This window comes from Cimex lectularius, unplaced genomic scaffold, assembly GCF_000648675.2.
Source record: "Cimex lectularius strain Harlan isolate CLEC.00 unplaced genomic scaffold, Clec_2.1 scaffold222, whole genome shotgun sequence".
Lineage (NCBI taxonomy): Eukaryota > Metazoa > Arthropoda > Insecta > Hemiptera > Cimicidae > Cimex > Cimex lectularius.
The window spans coordinates 383,125-405,930 of record NW_019392817.1 but is presented as its reverse complement, the minus strand read 5'-3'; the positions used below and the strand labels follow the sequence as shown (position 1 = coordinate 405,930).

The window sequence follows — 22,806 nt, the reverse complement described above, 5'->3', positions numbered from 1 at the left end:
GATTGATGAGTGAAACACAACAATGTACATGTTTTTTATATTTATTTTTACCACAAGCGTAATAATTTGTAATGGCACCATTAAACATAATGATCCAGATAAAAAATTAGCAATCTAGAAAAAAATGTATTGCTACTTTTAGGAAATTTCTAGCTTTTATAATATTGCTTTGTGTGTATTTCTGTTGGCAATGTATATAACATTTTCTGGTCTATTAATATATAAATCTTAGCGAAAATGTAGTGCATAAGTTGCTCATGGATATTCAGGCTGAATAAATGAAATGAACAATTTTTTACTCATTCTAAATTACTTGATACTTTCAAGCAATTACAAAAATATAGTTTATCGATAAATAATTTACAAATAATAGAATAATCGATAATTCATATCTACATTTGTTTATAAATAGTGGTAACATTTGAAACTAAGTGTCGTATGTACAATAATTATTCAAGAAAAAGTCGAAGAAGGCCTTATGTAAAATATATGTACATGTGGGACGAAGGTTGATCGTTCGCTTCACTTATCTGAGTCATCACTCATTCGATCATCTTGAACATCACCAGGCCGAAGATAAAACCAAGGAGCTGAAACAAATAATTTATTTACCAACAAAATTATATTATTAGTGTCTAATGTCTGGCTTGTAACTCCCTTCCTTCAGTATTGTGACATAATTTTCTCAAATTCACTTGATTTTGAATCCTGTCATAGGTTTCTAATAAATATCATTGTTTATACTTGTAAATTATGCATCACAGGCTTAATGATAGAAAATAAATTTTCAATTGTGAAATTTGTAAGTATTACAAACCAAAGTATTGTACATTTATTTATAAATTATTAAATCATCAAAAATTTAACTGTCCATCATATTTGTAAGAATATGGGTTTAAAGAGTCCTTCAAACAAGATGAGCCACTATATAAATGGACAACTGAAGACAAACATTTTTTTTAAATTTGGTGTTTTCTGATCATTTTGGTCTACCTAAGAATGCCATCAGCTTCTCATTGCTGGTGGCAGTAGCACATAACCAATCACCGAAAATAGTGGAATAAATGGGGTCTCGATACTGCTTTTCGACAATGACAATTTGCAGATCAAATTTGGTCTGTCGTCAAGTGAGTTAAGGCATTTTGCCATCTTTGTTGTTGGATTGCCACCAAAGACTGTTGCATCCACTAACACTAACCAAAATGTCTCTGCATTGGGAAAGAATTTACACCAATACAATAAGGTGTCAAACAATAGTAGGATTTCGATCCATCCGTTTAAGTAAATTCCATGTGTATGAACTTAATTTTCAAAAATTCCTGCTTGGGTGAAGATAATGGCAGACATAGAATTACTAAGACCTTGATTGGGATGACTTACCTCTACTATTGTTGCAGTTGTAGGTGGTTAAAGGAGTAATATTGGTAAAAAGTTGACAAAGTAGATGTAAAAGTATGGAAATATTATTATAATAATATAGGCCTTGGGATTTATAAGGGGGGGGGGTGATTTATAGGGAAATATAGGTCTCTCATATGACCTGTAATTGAAGTGTAAGTGTGAAGTATGGTTGGAGAAGTTCACCAATATCCACATACAGGCTATTAACTGTATTAGATTGAAATACTCCTATTACAATTTTAAGTCACATGTATTGGGTTTATTTATTTATTATTAAAATTAATCTTTGCCCATTTGCTGGGACATAAGCATTACAGCTGTATTATAATTTTCTTCGGACTAAGAATCTATAAAAAGTAAGCATACTCTTTCTGTCAACACCCCATGCTAAGTGACCAAATGAGCTTAAAAGAGGATTGTTAAGATTGCTTTAATTTTGTTGTGTGCCATTTCCAGTTTAAATGTTTGATTGACTAAGTTAAGACCTAAAAAAAGTTTAGATATGTAAATTTTGAATCTGTTGTTTGCTAACCAATTATTGATTTTCTTTAATGTGGTTGAATTTTTTGCGAGTTATTTAGGTTTTATCACTTCAAAATATGACCAAATCATTAACATATAGCACTGCATGGACAGACAAATGTAGATACATATCAGAAGATAATATAACAAAGATGTGAAGAAAAACTCAGCTGTCTCTCGTCCTCTGATTTTTACAAAAACCACTTAATTGCCACTCTGGGAGTAGTTTTTCAGTTCTACAAACCAGTTAATCCTTTGTACAGTTGGTTTTGTAAATAATTTTCTTAAATAACAGACTAAAGATTTTTTAAGAATTTGAATTTTGATAGTAGCTCTCCAAATTTTGGGCAGTATCTTCCCGATAGTTTTATTAATAATATTTTGTACTTTGCTTTGATCAAATAGTGATTAGGATTCGGGTTGTGGTCTAACCAAGACTGGGTTAGACCACAACCCGAATCCTTATCAATATCGTAGTGAAAGCTGGTTGTCGCATAAGAAACATTGATCAGATACTGTTAAGTGTTTAATTAGTCAATCGCAGCATTTCAAAGTTATCGTGAACTCTAAATTAGAGAAAGGGAGATTTAAAGGGTCATTATTATTGATGAAAATGTTTATTGGAAGTGAAGTTTTGTGTTGGGTTTTCGAACTGTAAACTTCACCAACATTATTAATCAATGGTGGGAGTAATGAGGATGCTGATGGATCTGGAGAATCAACTACAGCTTGAGTAAATATTTAATTTTGTCTTTGCATGAGGGGAGGAGTATGTTTTCTGCTTGTTTAAAGAACACCTTTTCATTGGTGTGAATATTTTTTCTTGAAATATGGGGCAGCTACTGTCATATGCTGGATTTCATACAGAGCAATTACTGCAAATGTTAACAGTACATAAATAACAATTTCCACAACAACAATAAATTTCAGTAGGACAAAAAATAAACTATGAGTTAGTCACTCATAAGGCCGACATCACTACATAGTGATAAAATAAATATTTTTAAATAAAAATTTTTTATTTAAAATATTTTTCAGTTTTTAACATGTCTAGAAGCAGATTGTGTTTACATTCATTTAGGTTGAATACGATAAGTTTTGAGAGAAAGATGTTTTAATCATGACTGTGCCCTTCTTCCATCAATATTTTAGAACTAATTTTTAAATTAGTAACAAGTGCCTAAATAAATAGTTCTTTCTTAAAAACTTACAGTTTTTAGGATCTCATTTAAAAAGTTTGCTTGAATTTATTCAGAGCTTAAAAATTCTGCTTGCACAAGTTACTTGTTTTAATTGTCCTCCTCTTCATCTTCATCTTCTTGTATTTGTTCTTTTTCTACTACTATCCTATGAGCAATTAAGCTGAATATGAAACCAATCATCTGAAAGTTTGTTGACTGCATTAACATTACCAATCTCTACCTATAACTCTTATAAGTGACATTATTCATTTTGAATGTATAAGTAAAAAAACTAATAAAAATTTTGATTAAAAGAATGCTTATTAAAAGCATTGATCATTAAACTGTATGCTGTAGGTGGCGGCCGGCTGAGATTTACTTAAATAGAAGATAATATGTACATACAAAGATTAATAAAAGTATTAAAGTAGTATTAGTATTGGGTTGTCCGGAAAATAATGCAGGATTTTGGTATTAAACAAAAAAAAAGAAACTAGTTACTTTAAAGCAATGTTCTTTAATCAAAATAATTTCCCATACTCTCAATACATTTCTCCCAACGTGTTGGTAACTTATTAATTCCGTCTGAGTAGAATTCAGAATTTTTAGAATTGATAAAGTCAATAAATGCATTTTCCAGTTCCGTTTGATTTTTGAATATTATGTGTTCTAAGTAGTGGTCCAGGTGTCTAAAAAAATGGTAGTCAGTAGGCGAGAGGTCCGGAGAGTAGGGTGGGTGAGGCAAAGTTTCATAGCCAAGCTCCAATAATTTTTGTGACGTTACACGTGACACATGTGGTCGAGCGTTGTCATGCAACAAAATGGGCCCTTTCCGATTGACCAAAGAGGGCTTCATTACTGCCAATTTCTGATGCATGGTATTAATTTGGTTACAGTATGATTCAGCATTGATGGTTTCGCCAGGATTTAAGAAGCTGTAGTGTATTAAACCAAATGAAGCCCACCATACCGTAACCATTACCTTTTTTTGATGAGTTGGGGGCTTTGGAAAATGTATTGGAGCTTCTCCTTTGTCGAGCCACTGTCCAGAACGTCTAGTGTTATCGTAGAGAATCCACTTTTCGTCACATGTAACAATTCTGGCCAGAAATGGGTCATTTTTGTTTCGACAAAGAAGTGATGCACAAACATCAAAGCGCTGATTTTTTTGGCGATCGTTTAATGAGTGTGGAACCCAATTTTCGAGTTTTTTCACTTTTCCAATCTCCTTGAGGTGGTCAGCGACGGTCGTTTTACTGACTTTGAGTTGCTCTGCACCCACCACTGATCGCAGAACATCATCATTAAGAGAGGAAGGCCTTCCACGACCTTCTTCATCTTCAAGGCTGAAATCTCCCTCCCGAAATTTTTTAAACCACCTTTGCACAGTGCACTCATTAACACAACCCTCGCCCCAGACTTGGTTAATGTTTCTAGCCGTTTGGGCTCCGCTTCGGCCGAGTTTAAACTCGTAAAAGAAAATCGTACGAAATTCTCGCTTTGACATTATAAGGATGACTGAATTATTTCCAAGTAGCGGAATGCTACAGAGGTAAACAAACAATATCATTTGGAACAAATGAGTAATCCTGTAAACGTAAACAGAATATTTTATATAGATTTTTTTTAATGAAAACTTAAAATCCTGCATTATTTTCCGGACAACCCAATATTAGTAAACTCTTAGTGCCTCAATATAAAATTAAAAATTGAATCACTACCTAAGCTGTCTGCGGTACTACACTGCACACTTTGCAAAACCAACCAGGTCAACGAACAATCCAGGAAATTAAGTTTTGCTGTCAAACATACTTTCAAAACTCTAGTAGTTCTCAAAAAGAGCACTTCAAACTCCAACAGAATGGGACACTCAGCCAAAAAGGAAGTATTCCCTCACGAAGGATCAGGTAGATGAGTTTGCACCTGAGTTAGAAGAACCAGCTTAAATTGATAGAGAATAACTTTAGATTGTTTTGGACAAGTTGAAAAATGCCTTTGAATGATCAAGTTCTTTGTAGAGTGTAAATCTATTGGATCTAAGAGTCAGTTCGGTATAACGTTCAAAATGCCTAGAACGAATGAATGATTCAAAAGCTGAAAATTTAGTGAACCAGTTTTCATGGTTGTTAAAGCTGAACAAAATGTTAATATTAATATCTTGGGCTAGTGAATTGAGTGCCTTTAAACCAAGATAAATTAGCGTTAATTTCAACGCTATTCAAGTGTTATAATTTTGGAGAGTCTGTAGTCGTCAAGCAATCAGAGTGTGCTCAGTCCTACTTAGGTATGAATGGTGGAGTTGTAAACAAACAAAAGGTTGATATATAACATTTAGTTAGGTGTGAAATTCAGCATACGAAACAATTTACAACTAAAAAGTGCTGAAATGATTAGATTACATCGAACTGCCGATACCCTCAAACCTGGCAAGCATAGTAAATCAAGGAGCGACACACTGCCTTAAAAACCTTGAACTTAGCATTAAGAAGTACAGAACGGTTTGAGAAAAGGATAGAGAGATCATTATTCATTTTTCTAATAAACAAATATTTCTTGGTAACAAAAACGGTGCAAGCAAAGCCTAACTCAACACCATCAAGTTTGACATAAACTTACAATTTTTTAAAACATTTATTTCACTGTAAGAACAGCATTTCGATTTGTTGTTTTAAAACATTGTATTGTAATAATAAAATTATGAATAAATACAGCAAAACAAAATATTTATTGTCTTACCATGAGAGACGATACAGAGACAGCAGCTCCTGCAACAATCGCAGCATGTGCCCTTATAAATTCTTCAGTAACATTTAAACAACCGTTTTTCCAGATATTAAGAGATGTTTGAAATACTTTGCAGTTCACCCTCTGCAAAATACAAACAAAAAACAAATACAGTTTAAAACACATTGAAAATAGAAAACTGTTTGCAACTGTGAACGCTACTTTTCCAGAAGAGAGTCTACAGCAGCTTTCCGGAATGTGACCTTTCCAATCTGTGTAGGACATTACGCCGCAACATTCGAGCTGGTAAATTGAGAAAAATAAGATATAATTGTTTATATAATTTTTTAAATGTTTGTGTAATATGTCAATTACCACTTCTTGAATGTCATCCCAAGCTCTGCTCAAAGCCTTTTCTTCACCATATGTTTTAATAGAAGAATACATTTCCTGTTCCATTGAAGAGTGAACTTTATCCCTGAAAGTGTATGCGAGGATTCCACCTATGAGTATCATCACCAACAGGATAAACACTGCCAGAGCGTACTGAGAAAAAAGTTTTTCTCTTAATTTTAAGAAATTGTTATTTTCAGTTGAAATGATGAACAAAGACAACATGGTAGTTTAGTTTTACATTAAGCGCTTTTTGAAGCCTTACATACTGGACCCCAGATAATCTGAAGAAGAGGAGCCTGTAAAATAGTTTTGAAAATACATTTAGTGTAAAACTATAAGAACCCTTGTTGTTTTCATTCATAAAAAAACCTAACATTTTGTTTGTCTGCATAACAACCATGATAACAATAAAAAAAGAAAAGAAAGAAGTAATTTATCGGTAGAAAAATCAATTATACACTATGCATAGCAATTGCTATAAAAGTAACATCAAAAGATGTTAAAAAAAAGTTGCACTATTAAATATTTACTCATTAAGCACCATGATATATTTTTATTTTAACTTGCTATACATTTAGAATACCAGTGTAAATAGAACGTACCTGGTCATTCAGGGTGAAAATGTACCATGGAAGGATTTATAAATTTCCAATTAAATACTAAATTCATGTAAGAAAAACTAACAATGAAAATTAAGTGTGCCAGCCAAACCAGAAAAATTTCTCTCCACGCTTCATATTTCATTCTTGGTGTGGACAAAATTATTAATATTAATTAATTACATAGTTGGTTTCAACTCGACATGACAAAATTGTAATCATCAATGAAAATGGAGAATATATTATGAATTTACAAGATAAACTTACTCTATATGGCTTTATCATTATTATGTATTATTGGAAGCAGACTTCTCATATGTGTGTGCCATGAGAATTATTTACCCTACTTTGTTTGCAATCCGGGATTAGACTTCGATCTTGTCCTTATAGCTGGGTGAAACATTCCCACAAACTCTTTAATGCTTCAATTTCACACAATTCCATATTTCTGCATCACTCATAGAAAGACTGATCATTATGCTTTTGGATTTGGATTTAGATTTATCACTAATAAATACATTCACTCAACACATGATAGAAACACAAAAGTAAATACAGTAAAACAACCCTGTTTCCTCCAAGATTTGGGCGGATTCCAGGGAACCCAAATATTTGCTGCTGTGCTCTAGCACAATTCTCATAACAAACGACATACATACACGCTCTCTATATGGAGCCAAGAATTGCACCCTTCAACTAAGTGAGATACATTGAGCAACCTTTCCCTGCAGCTGGACACATACACGGGCATTGGCCCAAAAGTAGGTGTCCATGTGTCAATCTCGCTTGGTTTATCCTAAATCAGGTGAGGCTGACACTTCTTCGAGTCCTCCTCTGAGAGCTTCCTATCAATAGTGCTCTTGATACATGAAAGCTTCTCTGCCGACCCAACTCATTGATCATTATAGGTACTAAATCCAAGAACACGCCATTCTACTTCAATGGTCTGATGCCTTCAGAGGGTCAGTCTTTGTGGAGCTATGTGGTGACCACCTGCGACAGTACCCACTAGGCTTCACCATCAGTTCATAATGACCTCGACTGCTACTCTGCAGCCAATCAACGTGGAGCAATTTTGTACGTAAGCAGAGGCACAGCCCCGCTGACTTCAGACTCGTTTTCTCGACATGCTCTCGCTATTCAAATCCACGTGGACTACCGACTAACACAACACCAGCATAATAGGAAGGGTACTCGCTTTCTCAACAAACCGACTTGGCTACTTGCTGTACGAGTCCCTTCTTCCACTGCCGAGTGCCGAGTCTACTGAGTCGCTATTTCTGAACGCGGCCTTGGACCTTTACTAACGGCTTACACGGTCCCGGCCTCAACTATCAGCTCTACACACTCAACAACACCCCAGAAAAACTCCCAGTCAATAAAGTTATGTTTTATTATTTTATTCTGAGTCCTAAAACATTCTAAAAGATTTGACCATCCAACATAATTGCACAAAACAGGAAAAAATTGTATTAGGAGCTTTTGCATATATAAATCCATATATGATTAGCGTTCATAATTGACCTATTTAAATTTTTTCAATTAATTATACTTTTTAATCTAAACTCTTGGTGAGATGAAAAGTTATTGCCACGAGCGGGATTCGAGCCGAAGGTCGTGGGTTCAATCCCGCTCGTGACACTAACTTTTTCATCTCAACCAAGACTTTAGATAAAAATTATAATTAATTGAAATAATTATGTTTGTAGTTTGGCCGTTTACGGTCACCTTTTCTGCCAAAAATAACAAGTCATTTATTAATGTTTGTTTAATTTATGTTTCGGAATTTCTTCTTCTTCAGGGTTGGGTTTGTTCTACCGCCTTTGATTTAAGTCTTGGGTTCTATTTTACCCTTTGCAAAAGGACATGTCTGATCTCGACAAGAAATCACCCAAAATATAAAATTGTCGATGTTCAAAACATTTATTGGCTTGGTTTTAAATTTAGAATGGTTTTAACGTGTCTTCTTACCGTTAGGAGCAGACATTTCATCTCTCTTACAGAAGCCAGGCAGCCGGAGAACGATACACCACACAAGGCAACTCCACAGAATATTAAAATGTAAACAGAACCAAGGAAGAGGTTGGTGCCCACCAGGGCGTTTATGAAACCTTTTTCCTGGATTGTCCACACCCCGAGAATCACAATGACTACACCGCCAATCTACAACAGGAAAAATTAAAAAAAGAAGAAAAACGTGCTTTCTTGTTACTTACGAACATGATGACATTTGCTACGAACATGCAGCACTTGATAAATTTTCCACAAATGTCCAGCTCCCCATCGTGCCCCATCTTGAACAGATTAAAAAACGTACATTTACGAAATTATGTATATACTTCATTATAAAAAGCAAAAATAACAAGTCATTTATTAAAAATGTATCCTCACACATAAACTTTGTTTTTGTAATTCATACTATAGTATATTTTTCTGAAGTTTCATCTTTTATGGTGTATTACTTGATTTTTATTTCCCAAAGTCTTGCAATAATTTATAATTTTATTTTTGTCTAATTCTTAATTGAAAATTTTGAAAGTGGTGAGAATGATGATCTCCTACAATCTGTTTTTCTTTTCCTTATAGGCCATGCGAGGTTGAGACCTTGGGCCAAAGCCTGCATAGGTGTCTGGCATGGAGAGAAAGGTTGCTTGATGTCCCCACCTAATTGAAGGGTGCAATTCCTTGGCTTCATATAGATAGCGCGAAGGAAAGCCACCCGATATGAGAATTGTGCTAAAGCACAGTAGCGAGTATTTGGGTCCTCAGTTCTGATTCTTGGAGGAAACAGTATTGTTTTATTGTATATACTTTTGTGGCCCTAGCATGTGTTGGGAGTGAATGTGTGAGAGGGTCGATGGTGGAATATGGAATACGCTTAAATAAAAGTGTTACACAGTTAAATATAAAGGTGATGGTGGAATATCGAGTACTCTACCACCAAGTGAGTGAATGGAATGTAAATAGTTAAGAATGTATTTAAGAATGAGAGTTGATTGGATTTGGAACCTCGTTGGATGGACGGATAAGACCGAAGTCTGACCCTGTACTGCCAACCCCGAGGTGGGTAATTCACGAGGCCTGTCGGTAATTTATTGTAAATTACAAAAGCTGGATTTGCCGGTGGACTGCGAGAAGTAATAGTCTCAACTCTGCACATGTTTGTAGTATGTAGTATGACGAACTATGTCGTATTACTGGGAAAACCAATAAATTAAGACCTAAATTTTGTGGATCCTTCCCCGTCCGAAGAATAGTGGCAAAGGAATTTTAAAAAAATGATTTGATTACAATTGTATATAAAAAAGGATTTTAATTAAAATGCAAAAAAAGAGAACAACAACAAAAGAATAGCGGCTCTGCCGTGCTTCAGCACATTATTTTTAAATAAGAAATAAATCACCAAACGCATTCATTAATAAAAAATACAAAAAATTAAAACAAAGGCTCACTGGCGTTGAAAAAAAGATATGATGCGAAGTCGACAAACTGTAGTCTGAGAAGACGATGAATTCAGTCAAGGCTCAATTCCGCAAATTTTCTTCAATTTAAGAATCTTCCGACCTCAGGAAACATCTAAGAGAGACTGCCGCGGTTCTCTCCATTCCCGACATGTTCGGCGCTTCAACCAATCAGATTGATATGACAATTGTTGATGCTCAATGCATTATAGTAGGTAAATGTGCTGATTTGAGCCAATGTAAATCTAAATCTTTATTGCATGTAAATTTTTTTCATTTTTGCATTTGGGGAACTTTTTACGGCTCCTCTAATTATGGAATTAGAATTCGGAAGGTTGTAGTTCATCATCTTAACACTTCCAGAAAATGAAAAGGAAAACTCACATAAAAAAGAAAGAAGAAATGCGAAAAATACAATTTAAACATCAGCCTGGTATTTTTCAGATATATTTCCCATTTTATGTAATGATTGTGGTTTTTATGTTATTTTTTAAAAATAATTAATGTTGTGGTGCTATTTCGTTTACGGTATAACAAATGTTGAATACTGTGCGTTTTAATTTTATCAAAAAGTTGGACGTTTTTCCTCAACTACTTTCATTAATTACATTAATTCCTAGTTTAACAATTTTCATACAGTGAGATAGTAGTAGATGTAAGTGTTCAATTCTTTACAACGTTCTTTGAAAATGTTGTCAATAGTAATCACTGAGTTTGAAATATGTATAAAACGGCTTAATACGTGTGCTAGTTTGGTAGTTTCCGATCATTTAAATCTGCCTATCCTTGCATATAGTAACAGACCAAATCAGCGAGAGATAGAGATCGAAGAAACTACAGCTTTATCACCCCCGGACATCAAGTGGAATTCTCAAAATTTTTTGTTGTTTGTTAATTCAATGTAGACGTGGCATTATACACGGATCATACTGATCATAACATGCATATGCATCCATAGGATAAATATACACTCAAAGACAAAAATCGGACACTCGTTTCTGTTTTTATTTCATTTAGTTGTTTATTTCATTTTCTATAAAAAGTTTTATCGTTTTATTAATTACAACATACTTATTTTAATGTAAACCAAATTAAACAAAATCGAAATTAAGGAATTTTAATTAAATTTTTTTTTATTATGATGGATTGATAAAACATTCACCAAAACACCGAAAAATCATTTAGTGGTTTGATGGTAAATAATGGGATCCCATTGTTATGGTGCTATTGTTCTTTTCTCTTTTCACTTTTAGCGGACACCCTTTACGCTTTGAATTTTTTTTCGTTTTTGGACGGAGGCAATGTCCTTATAACAAACAAGTTCATTTGAAAATCAACTACGAAAAAGAAGTTTCATGAGTGCCAACATAGAACTGAAGTGTATGTTTGGATTCGAAAAGAGATACCTAGTTGCTAATTGGTTAAAGTATTGGTGTCTATACGTAGTTTTTATAAAAAATATTTAATTATGTGATTGGAGATAAAATTCACAAAAACACCGGCAAATCATTTAGTGATAGATTAACTAACAATTTTTCTATTTTTTTCTATCTATGATTATCCGATGTTTTAGTGAATTTTCTTTCAAATCATCGTAATTAAATGATTTTTATTAAAACTCATGAATTTTTGAACTCGCTTAATTTGGTTTACATTAAAATAAGTATGCTGTAATTAATATAACGATAAAACTATTTGAAATAAACAACAAAATACCATTTTCATCTACAACTGTATGCATTACATATAACCAGCAGGATGGATTTCAATTTGTGATTGTGACACTACGGGCGAGAAATCTACCCATTGGCAGCTGATCTGGTTTAATAATACGATATTATCATTCAAGAAGTCTCTAATCCATATTCTTTTCAGTCGCCTACGTGATAATTCGGATACAAAATAAAATAAACAATTATTTTCAGGTGATACTGCAATTTTTTGAATTTGTAGTTGTATATGTGGTCTCTTATTGAAGATGCATTGAAATTTTAAAAATCCAATGAAATTAAATATTTAAAATTTAAATAAATTGTTTAAGCTTTTGTAAATACCTATTGGATCACAAGTGTTTCAAACAATAAAAAAAAGAAAAAATGATCACCGTGTAAAATTCATCATCATCGTCGTCGTCGTCGTCATCGTCATCATCCTTCCCACCTCTCAGTCTTCTGCGGTTCACATTTTCATCTATATACAGCATATAAAAAGGGGAAACTTTGGACATCTGCCATCTTCCTTGAGGATTCGTATCATCGTCGTCGTCATCGTCACCGCCTTCATATCTTTCCGGTCGTAAGCTGTCGTGTTCGTCTTTCTTTTTGTAGTGTTGATGAAAAGGAGAAACTTGGGACATCTGCTTTCTCTTCTGAAGATCCAATTCTTTGTAATATTGGGGCGGATAATACCTCTAATGGCGGGACACGAATTCAGTTTTGACAATTTATTTATAATGAGCGTAAAGCAGGCGAGATTTTCACAATGTTTGGCATTCATTCCTGTTATTCTCTACTTCACCGCTATGATAAGATTCTTCACTCTGATGTTAGAGCGTGAATTGAAAACTAACAAACAAATTTTGAACGTACGCAGATATAAGAATCAGAGGTATTAGTTCCGTTTATACAACTGAGACTCCTTGCTTTAAAGGGTTTCCTTCCTTAGGGTAGGAATTTTTTTCTAGGTAATCTGTACATATTTCATTAAATTGTATATCAGCTGAAAAATGATTTTGTTTGCTTTTGTAAACTGTCGGATTCTGTTGGCCGGCAATTCTTTACTTATTTCGTAAGCAGTTTCACCACAAGTGATGGGTAAGGGGCATTATTGGAGGCAAATTTGTTTAATCACTACAATAAAATTAAACAAGTTTAACAAGAGCAGGATACTCGATACTTCGTTTATTGACGTGCATGACTCCCACATTTGAGACATTTTATCATAAGTTCTTTGTATTTGTATCTATTAGTTCCATAGAAACTTAGAATCTGTTTGTACCCCTTTTTATCTTAACACAACTCAATAGACAAAAATTGAAGACTGTCGAGGTACTCTCAGTGATAAAGCTTTATTCAGTTAGTTCATCTGTCTTCCCTGGTTTGCCCTGTCAGGCAAGCATCGACATTTCGCCGGTGGTGACTGAATAAACCGAGGATAAGTTCACCCATAAATGCTTTATTTTTTCGAAAACAACATTTTATGTAGAAATGGCCAATTATACCGGGTGTCCAAAGATAGTGCGGAATTTTTTTTTTGGGTGATAGTACAACACCCTATTTGTAACAACGTTCAACGTATAGTCCCTATACCTATCTTCAGTCCGTGAAGAGTTACGATTTTTTCTTAGTTTTTCTATGGTTTCTACTTGAGAAAAACACGATATGTTATCAGGCCAGTTTTGGACAGTTTCGGATTCAGCATTAAATTTCCTTTATACTATTTTCGTCTGAAATAATTGTCAAATAAGAATTTTGCTCTTTTTTCTTCAAAATACAGCAAAGATTATTCGGAGATCGTGAGATGCGGTCTGGTGTGAGGTGGGTTTTATAAAAACATTTTCTTTATCGTGCCAACGTTTCGATCTTTATTGAGATCATCTTGAGGGCCTGGGATTTATAAAAGTTGATTGAATTTTACAAGTACATGTAGGATGTGGAAAAAAATATGAATTTATACAATACTTGAAAATTTTAGATTTAAAAGAAGAATGAATTTATATAATACTAGAAAATTTTAGATTAAAAACAGGAAAGAATTTATACAATGCTAGAAAATTTGAGATTCAATCAAAGTATTCATACTCTCTCAAAGTGTTTGTTTTCCGTGTAGATGTGTCATTCTTGTGAGTCGTGTTGAGAGTGCCAGTGAGATATTGCTGTTTTATGATATAAACGTTGGGTTTTGAAGGGGTGGGGAAGGAAGCGAGGATAGGAAGACACGAAGAGTCGGCTTTTTTGAGGCGAAAGAAGCCGACAATGCGAAAAAAGTGGGTAATGGTTCGGCCTGATTATCCTTTCAGGATTATATAGACAACAATATCGATAACATACATATATCATCATATCACACAAAACATATAATAATATAAAACAATCATCACATTCCACACATAAAATATTTCTGCATAGTCTAATTCTTCAACAATTTGGCTTTCCTTTCCCTAATTATCCCCGTCTATGTGTAAACTGTAAAACTTTCCCTATATCATTTCATCAAGTTGTAATTTATATATATTTCCATTGAAGATTTCAATACAACCAAACGCATCCTAAGGACCATAACCGCCCGGCTTAAACTATTGAGGTGACTTAGAAAAGCAGTTATGGAATTACAAAAATAAGGAAGGATGGATGCTGAAAAGTGAAACTGAAGGAACGCCTCTGTTGTTTCCACTTTCACTGACCGGAAGTATGTCAAGGTAACCGACCTGTCTCGACATGACCCAATTTCTGAAGATAGACAACGACTACATTTGTATTCTAGTTCTTGCACGGCCAACCTTAAAAAAACAAAACGCGTAAAAATTAATTTTTTCCATTCTTGAATTCCATCTTCTAAACGGATCGGCAGCCCAGTGTCTTGGCTGACGAGCTCCGTTCAAATACTTGAATTCCCCTTTGCTCCAATCTTTGAAAATGATTCGGAGCGATTGCGGTTAGAATTCCACCGATAAACTGTCTAAATTGGGTAACACGGTTTGACTGTTTTTGTCCAAATTTACAACACAGGATCATGACAAGTAATTTTTTTTCGATTCCTTGGTCTTTCGCTGGTCTAAATCTGATATGTTGCACATCTTTCTAATGCTACAGTAACTAATAGGTTATTTCAAAACTTCAATACGCCGTTGTAGAAAGTAATTTTACTTTTTATAACAAGGGAGAAAATGGATATGTGCGTTTTTAAGAGGCTAGTTGAGCATACGAAAAACCAATTATTTCCTCCAATTATTATTATCTATAATTTAAATATAATCTTAATAAGTTCTGTACAATACTTGCTGTGCTGACCTCTTCTTTCTCTGATCCTTCCTCCATGATTAACAAGAGCTTATCTCTATTTGCTGTTGTTGTTGTTTTTATTGATAACTGATAAGTATTTGTGTAAAAAAACTACCACTCAATACGAGCGTCTGAGATTTTTTTAAAAGTTTCTTTTATTGGTACAACTAAGCTGACAGGGCAAACTTTTCTGGCCACTGTTCGAGACAGAAGGCCCTTCTCCGGGAAAAGAACTACACTTTCTATAAGAGACCAGGTCAGTTCAAAGTGCTTCGCCCTTTAATGACGGAATTTGCATATTCTGCCATCTCTGCACGCTACCGAAAACGACTGAAAACATTCCATCAACAGAAATGGGTCGGCGGTTGATTGCAAAGTTCAGATTATGGTTTATTTGGTGATTAGAAAACTAATGGATCTGGGGCAAATCTCAACACTCGCTTGACTCTTTGCCATTATCCCAGAAGGATTTGAGTAAGGAGTGAGAAGGGCTGGGCCCATTACACCGTGCAGTTTTTTACAGGATGGATTGTACTTGGAAAAGTTTTTTTCCTATCTGAGAAAACGGAATTATATATAATATTTAAATTTAAAAGTAATAAAATATAGATCAGTTCTTTTTATGTAAGTTTTTTCAAAATATCTCTGAAACTTAAATAGCGTATATAGAAAAAAAAAATTAACAGTTTTAAAACATAATGAACATTATCTAGGAAATATGGTTAATTAGTAGGTATATGATTTTAAGTTTTTCATTGTTAAATTTGTATTGATACCAACAACCTAGTTTTAAACAATTTTTAAGTTTTATGTGTAACTATGACATGAACAGTATTGATTGCTGTCTTCGAAATTCTAAGCTTGGTGAGACTTGGTAATAAATGCAATTTCAATTATTTAACCATTTCCTTTGGCTATTGTAGCTTTTTATGATTGTATTTAGTTAGAGATGCTAAAGATAAACTTTATAGCCCGAACGCGCTCGAAATAAATTAGACTACCTCGGAATACCTGGTTTCTTTCAACTTTAATGTTTAATTAATAGTTATTTCTTGTGAAGCTATTGTCATGTACTTTGATATGCACTTAGAAATGTTTTGACAAATGCCTACATGTATAGCGTGTATTAAGCTGATTGTTATTGGTCAAATGCTTAAAGTATTTTTTCGATTCTCTATATGGTTGTTTTTGATTTTTTTACATTGTTTGAATAATAGCTGTAAATTTTATGGAAAATTGAATCAGTGTCTATATTAAGTTGGGCTGACCATGACCTTTGGAAAAAGTCTGTGAAAAATTATTTACGAGAATTCTATCTGCTGGATTGATAAAAAATCTAAAATAAATACAAATTAATACTGCTTGAACGCAAGTTAGACATCATCACAGTGGAATGAACCAATACATAACAATTATAAAGTTAGGATTTAAGCTTCAGTGTGGCTAGTGAGAAATTATATCATTGAAAAGGTTCCGTACAGAAGCAAAATGTAAATTCTCAGTTTTTACACAAATTTAGTAATTTTTCTCCATAATTGCAACAATTGTAGACGGGTTATATTCATAGCACAAAATTTGTGATAGACAGGCAAGTACCTTCATAGCCTGAAAGATGGCAAGGTTATGAATAAATTATTGACAAATTCTCAAATAAAATTGAATGTCATCAGAATCAGAATAAAGCATACTCGTTTAATATTACTTTTTTTGTAAGAGATTTCCTTGTAGTTTGCGGGGTGATGAACTTGTTTTTGGACGTTGTGCGAATCCTCGCTATGTTATCGGCCACAAAATCGGTAGCGACCAAATTTGATTTGTATTTTGATTTTCCAAACATTTAAAAATTTCTTAGGATATATTATGGACATATTACGCCATTTTAAAGTATATATATAAATCAAGCAGTTATAAAGTAATGTATTTTTTTAAGAATGACTCATATCTGCATTTTTTTATAACTATGGTAAAATCACTTCATTTCCGGGAATAATTTCAAGTTTATTTTATTATATTTTTTATTTTTACGTTATGTAATTAATTATTCATAGGAAGAGAAACGGGAGCTCTTTTGGTTTGGCTGACTCGTCATAACAAAAATGAGCACAAGACTCTGGTTTTCATAACTATTCTCATATTAATATTTTTTCCCATTCACCGGACCAAAGAAACTAAAATTCTGTAAGTGAACAAAAATGGAAAGGAAGTCAATTTAAACGAATGTGCTGTGTTTCTAAATACTGCTGAAAATAGTCGGTACTAAATTGTGAATTTACATTATGGTTAAATGGAAACAAAACATTAAGAGTTGCTTTACAGCAAATCGACAATTTTCTTCATAATTATCGATTTTCGTGTCATGTTTAAAAAAGCGTACAAGAAATATGAATGAGAGAAAAACAAAAAGTGTTAACACAATGTAATTTACTATTTAAAAATTAGGATTGCCTGTGGTTAAAAAGAAAAATGTAGTTTGTAGTTTTAAAATGTTTAAACAGTTAACATGGGAAGAGAATATCAACAAAAGCCTTGAAAAATGGAACTTAACAATCGGTTTGCAATTATACACTAATCGTTGCAAATATCTATCACAATTGGGCGTTGCTTATAACGTAAGTTGGAACATAGAACATTCATTATTACAAAAAAACAACAATAAAACTAGTTGATTATGCCCGAACTCGTTAAGTTGGTCGTCGACGTTTGCCATTTTTACAGGTTTTGAATGGAAGTGAAGCTTTATGCTCCGGGCCATCACGTGTCACATCCTGCCAAAGAAGAATCCGCTCGACACACAAGGAGAGACTACGGGGTAGGTACGAAAAATCGTTTTCCATTTTTCGTCAAATAAACGAGAAATAATATCCTACGGAATGTTGGGTTTTTGATGAACGAAAACAACCCTCGCTAGTTTTTTCATTAAATGCATTTTTTCGAGGACTAGCTGGCCTCCTATTCATAATATCTAGGGTTCAGAATTCTACCTCACTACGAGGACAGCAGCTTTGAGAATGTGAAATTTCTAAAAAGAATGTTACATTGAGCAAACCAAAACGCGGAATGTACAATATTTGTTCGAGATGGCTCAGAATATTTAGCAAGGCGATTTTACATTATTTTTGTACTGTTGTGTGTTGACGGTTAGCTATAACAAAAACGATATGTTTTCATACTTTTACAAAAGAAAATAATAATTTCAGCGATAATGCTGGGTTGCAAAATAGACTGTTTGGAAATTCTCACTCGAATAAATACATCACAGAAACTACTGCCGTAACAAAACTGTGACTTACGTTTTCTTTGTTGAGCTAAAAATGGAGCCTCCCTTCTTCCCAATTTTGCAATTGGTGTTTTGAAATATAGAAAATTTCCTTTCTGGCGGTTGTTGACCGTTGCAAGAACTTGGACAGACTGAAGAATTCCCGTCGAGCTCTTTTCGTCTCGTTACGTCATTGCTTTGGCGAACAACTTTCACTTATCCACTCCTCCTCGGCCTTATCCAATATCCACCGGCGCGTTCGCTGTTTGTCCATCCTCTCTGAAAACAAGAGCGATCTTGTATTATTTCACAATTTTGATTGTGATTGACGACCTTCTCAAGTCTCTGATCTCTTCGGCTATTGATGTTGAGCAAATCAAGCTTAGTGGTTAGATCCCCTCTCATCCTCGTCGAACCTTGAGTTTCCTTAAACTAATTATTTTCTTGTGAGATTTTCTCTTGTGTTCTGCGGGGTAATGAACCTATAGTTTCATAGTTTCCTATCATCTTGCCTATCTCGGTGATTTTTGTCGATTGAGACGCGTATCAGTGTTTAGGTGTTTCTGTGGACTCAAATCACCCATATCCTAAACATAAATTGCGAGGGCAGGCAGATCAAGATGATAGGTAATAATTTTCTGTTAAATGATTTAAACATAAATTAGTTCTTCCAAATTGGTTCTTTATACAAATACATTTACGTTAATAAAAACAAAAGGAGGGGCGTCGGTGGCCGCTTCGGTGAGAGTGTTAAGGATAAATTCGAACCCAGATTACTTATTATATACCCAGATATTATCAAGCGCCCAATAGACCCTAGATCACATTATCATGACGTAGAGGGGAGGGTGCCGACGGGAATGGGATTTTCGCAGTGAGGTGCGAGAGAGATACTGAGAAATAAGGGCAAAAGGAGAAAGGATTGAGTACAAATTGATTTATTTTATTTTGTTTGGTGAAGTTATTCATGATACTGTTTCATTATCCATTTTATTTTATTTTTTTGATTTTCTATGACAGTTAATACTTTATTGAAGAGTTACTTATTTGTTTAATTAAAATCCGTGGAGGAATATTTTCTTTACTTTCTTTGTTTTGTCCCGACCTTATCTAAATAATTACTTGTATTCATTATTACAATTTCAGTAACGGTGGTTACAGCATGACCTCTGATGTTGCAAACTCCAAAATGTTCCCTATATCTCCAAGTGCTGTATAATTCCAGGCTTTTTTATTTAATCATACAGAACTATAAAAAGTTAGATACTTAATTTTTAATTTATCTTGTAGACGATGTTTTCCTAGGTGAAAACGCTACATTTTAGCTCTATGTGCAAAAATATCATGTACGTATGTAAAGATTAAAGTAAAATATTAAAAGCTATGTAATAAATTTCAAAATCCAGTGGTTCAATTGTATTTACAAATTTAAATATTGTTGTCCGTCTTATTTTAATCGAATATTTCAACTTTAAAACATTTTAGGTCAAGGATTACTTCGTTTATTCTTAACAGGATGAAGGTTGCTCTGATTTCCTCCTAAGTTTTACATTTTAAGATTCTTTTAGGGATTTAATTATTATGTAACCTATTTGGTAGAATCTAAGCGGCCTCAGTCAATCATTTGTAGTATGGTCATTCCAAACAATATACTTACAAGTTAAGTTTAAGCCAGTCAATTTTATTTCACGATTCATTTATTGATTTTTTTAGGAACAGTATCGACAAAATTTATCAATAATGTAAATCTGCATTGGTTCTGCCGATCTTTGCGTTTATCAGAAATCGTGAGATGCGGTCTGGTGTGATGTAGGTTTTAGAAAAACATTTTCTTTATGTGCCAACGTTTCGATCTTTATTGAGATCATCTTCAGGGCCTGGTTGCAGCATTGTTTAAATTTAACAAATACATGTAGGATGTGGAAAAAAGTGAATTTATATAATGAAAAAAATATTTTTTATGTTCAATCAACGTATTTCTACTTTAAACCAATTTAGTTACAAAACAGACATAAGCGTAACTTTCTAGAAATGGTTTACATCAACGGAGATAAACACAGCATCAATTACAGAACAGATACATGTAAACTTAGTCGCAGCTACGCTAATATCATTAATCAAATTCAATGATTCATTTCATTTCATAAACAAAATTAATAATATCCACATCCCCTCACACTACTCTCTCATATCCCTAGATGTTTCATTATTGTTTACCACCATTCCCTTAGACACAACACTGAACATTATTAAAGATAAATGGCCCAACATAACACCACACACAACACTATCAAAGAACACGTTCGTAACAATGATCCGACACTGCTGTGTTAACGGATATTTTACATACGACAATCACTTTTACAAACAACTATTTGGTATAGCCATGGGTAGCAACCTAGGCCCGATACTGGCAGACATAATCATGACACATCTACTAAATACAGTCNACACTTTGAGTGAGTAGAAATACTTTGTTTGAATATAAAACATATTTTGCATTGTATAAATTCACTTATCCACATCCTAAATGTATTTGTTAAATGTAAACATTGTTTGTAAATCCCAGGCCCTGAAGATGATCTCAATAAAAGATCGAAACGTTGGCACGACAAAGAAAATGTTTTTCTGAAATCTACATCACACCAGACCGCATCTCACGGTTTCTGAATAATCATTTAACATTATATATGAATTTAAGTATACTTTTAATCTAAGGTCTTTCTTGAGATGAAAAAGCAAGTGTCACACGGTGCGGGTTTCGAACCCACAACATTCAGTTTAATACGCCGCTGTTCTAAATTGAGCTATTGTGATTACACGATATTTGCCAATATGGCAAAAAGTGGGAAAATTGGAAGGTTGTAGGTTGAGAAGAGGAGTCGGTGTCCGAGTGGGTCAAAGTCATGATAGCTCAACTAGTTAGAGCAGCAGTGTATTGCGCTGAAGTCGAGAGTTCGAATCCTGCTCGTGACACTAGCTTTTTCATCTCAACTAAGTCCTTAGATAACAAGTATAATTAATCAAAATAATAGGTCAATTATGACTACTTAATGTATAGATGGATTAGATATTAAGTTTTGTGTGTTCATTTTGCGTTGTGGAGTTTNTTTCCCCCTCTGTACTAATATTGAGATATGTTTAAATTAGTTCTTTTTTACTTCAGATCAGGTATATAGGCAGGAAGCCTGAAGCCAGTCTTTTAATTTCTTTGTAAATTCTGTATATATTTTGTAAATAAAAATAAATTTCAAGTTTCAATGTGTTACAAATGTGGGTACTGAACATTTTGTAAAGAAGGGGTACGAGTACGCTACCCTGTGGGACACTGTCGAGAATTGAATAAATAGAGGAGAAATACGTATTTTTTACAGTTTAGAAGTGACGGTCTGCAAGATATGATTTTGGTATATGCTATAAAATTGATGGTAGGACGCCCTTGAACAGAAGACACGGGTGTCATACCCTGTCAAATGCCTGGTGTATGCCCAGAAAGGCGCCGAGGCAATAATGGTTCGGTTCAGCTCGGGGCAGTGGCAATGGTCTACAATGCGTTGAGACTGTTGGATAGTCAAGTGGCAACTGCCAAAGTAGAATGTGATTGAGTTATGTGGGAAGTAAATTCGTTATACAGACGGAGCAACAGTAGTTTTTCAAGAATCTTACCGATTATAGGCTAAAGACGGATTGACGGTGGTGAGTTGGTATTTTTGGTTTTGGAAAAGAAGAGAATTTCCATGGGGTCAGGAAGTTGGTTGGGCGTAGGACAGCTTTGAAGAGATAGGCTATGAAGATTATTGTTTATAACGGGATAGTGTTGTAGGAGTGATCAGGACTGTTCAATAATATTGGTGGCGTGGACTGGGTCCTAAACAGGATGTGGAGTGACTATTTTTGATAAATATTGTACTTGTAGTTGGGCTATATCCTCATCAGAGTTAGCCCCGCTCCCCCATCTGTTCGTTGTAGAAGTTGGAGCTTGTTTTTGTATTTTAGTGTTTTCTTAGTCGCAATCCAAAATGAGTTGCATTCAGGGGCCAATGACTTAGTATATGTAGAATATTAATTGTTGAAGTAGTTGTGTAATTCTTTAGATAGTTTTCTAGATAGTTGTGGAATATATTTTGTAAGGAGGGTAACGGGAGAGGTGCCATCGTGCTCTTGCTCGATGGTTTAACGTTATCAGTTGTCTTAAATATAATGTTATTCATTTGGGGCCACTTATGTTGTGTAATGTCATAAGCTTTGTATATGAAAGAATTTGTG

General features: G+C 34.0%; 1 protein-coding gene across 4 annotated transcripts; it reads right to left on the bottom strand.

Annotated features, from left to right (window-relative positions):
- Positions 1-291: 291 nt before the first annotated feature.
- On the bottom strand, positions 292-18,823 carry LOC106672383 (tetraspanin-9-like). Of its 4 annotated transcripts, none has more exons than XM_024228377.1 (8): positions 18,575-18,823; positions 9,040-9,117; positions 8,795-8,986; positions 6,204-6,374; positions 6,051-6,131; positions 5,841-5,972; positions 3,135-3,305; positions 421-590 (listed from the first exon to the last, which is right to left on the bottom strand). In XM_024228377.1, the coding sequence occupies exons 2-7, from the start codon at positions 9,115-9,117 to the stop codon at positions 3,213-3,215; spliced, it is 747 nt and encodes a 248-aa protein (XP_024084145.1). In that variant the 5' UTR covers positions 18,575-18,823; the 3' UTR covers positions 421-590; positions 3,135-3,212. The 4 variants fall into 4 exon arrangements, with proteins under 4 accessions (XP_014259253.1, XP_024084145.1, XP_024084144.1 ...); XM_024228376.1 differs by lacking the exon at positions 18,575-18,823 and adding an exon at positions 12,389-13,013; XM_024228378.1 differs by lacking the exon at positions 18,575-18,823 and adding an exon at positions 10,276-10,409.
- Positions 18,824-22,806: the final 3,983 nt, after the last annotated feature.

Excerpts from the sequence above, each read along its gene's own strand:
- LOC106672383 (XM_024228376.1), bottom strand. The coding sequence starts at position 12,640 with ATGTCCCAAGTTTCTCCTTTTCATCAACACTACAAAAAGAAAGACGAA. Across the intron at positions 5,973-6,050 it reads GTAGACTCTCTTCTGGAAAA|AGGGTGAACTGCAAAGTATT; the intron begins GTAGCGTTCACA and ends TGTATTTTGCAG. Across the intron at positions 3,306-5,840 it reads TCTCTGTATCGTCTCTCATG|ATGATTGGTTTCATATTCAG; the intron begins GTAAGACAATAA and ends ACAAACTTTCAG.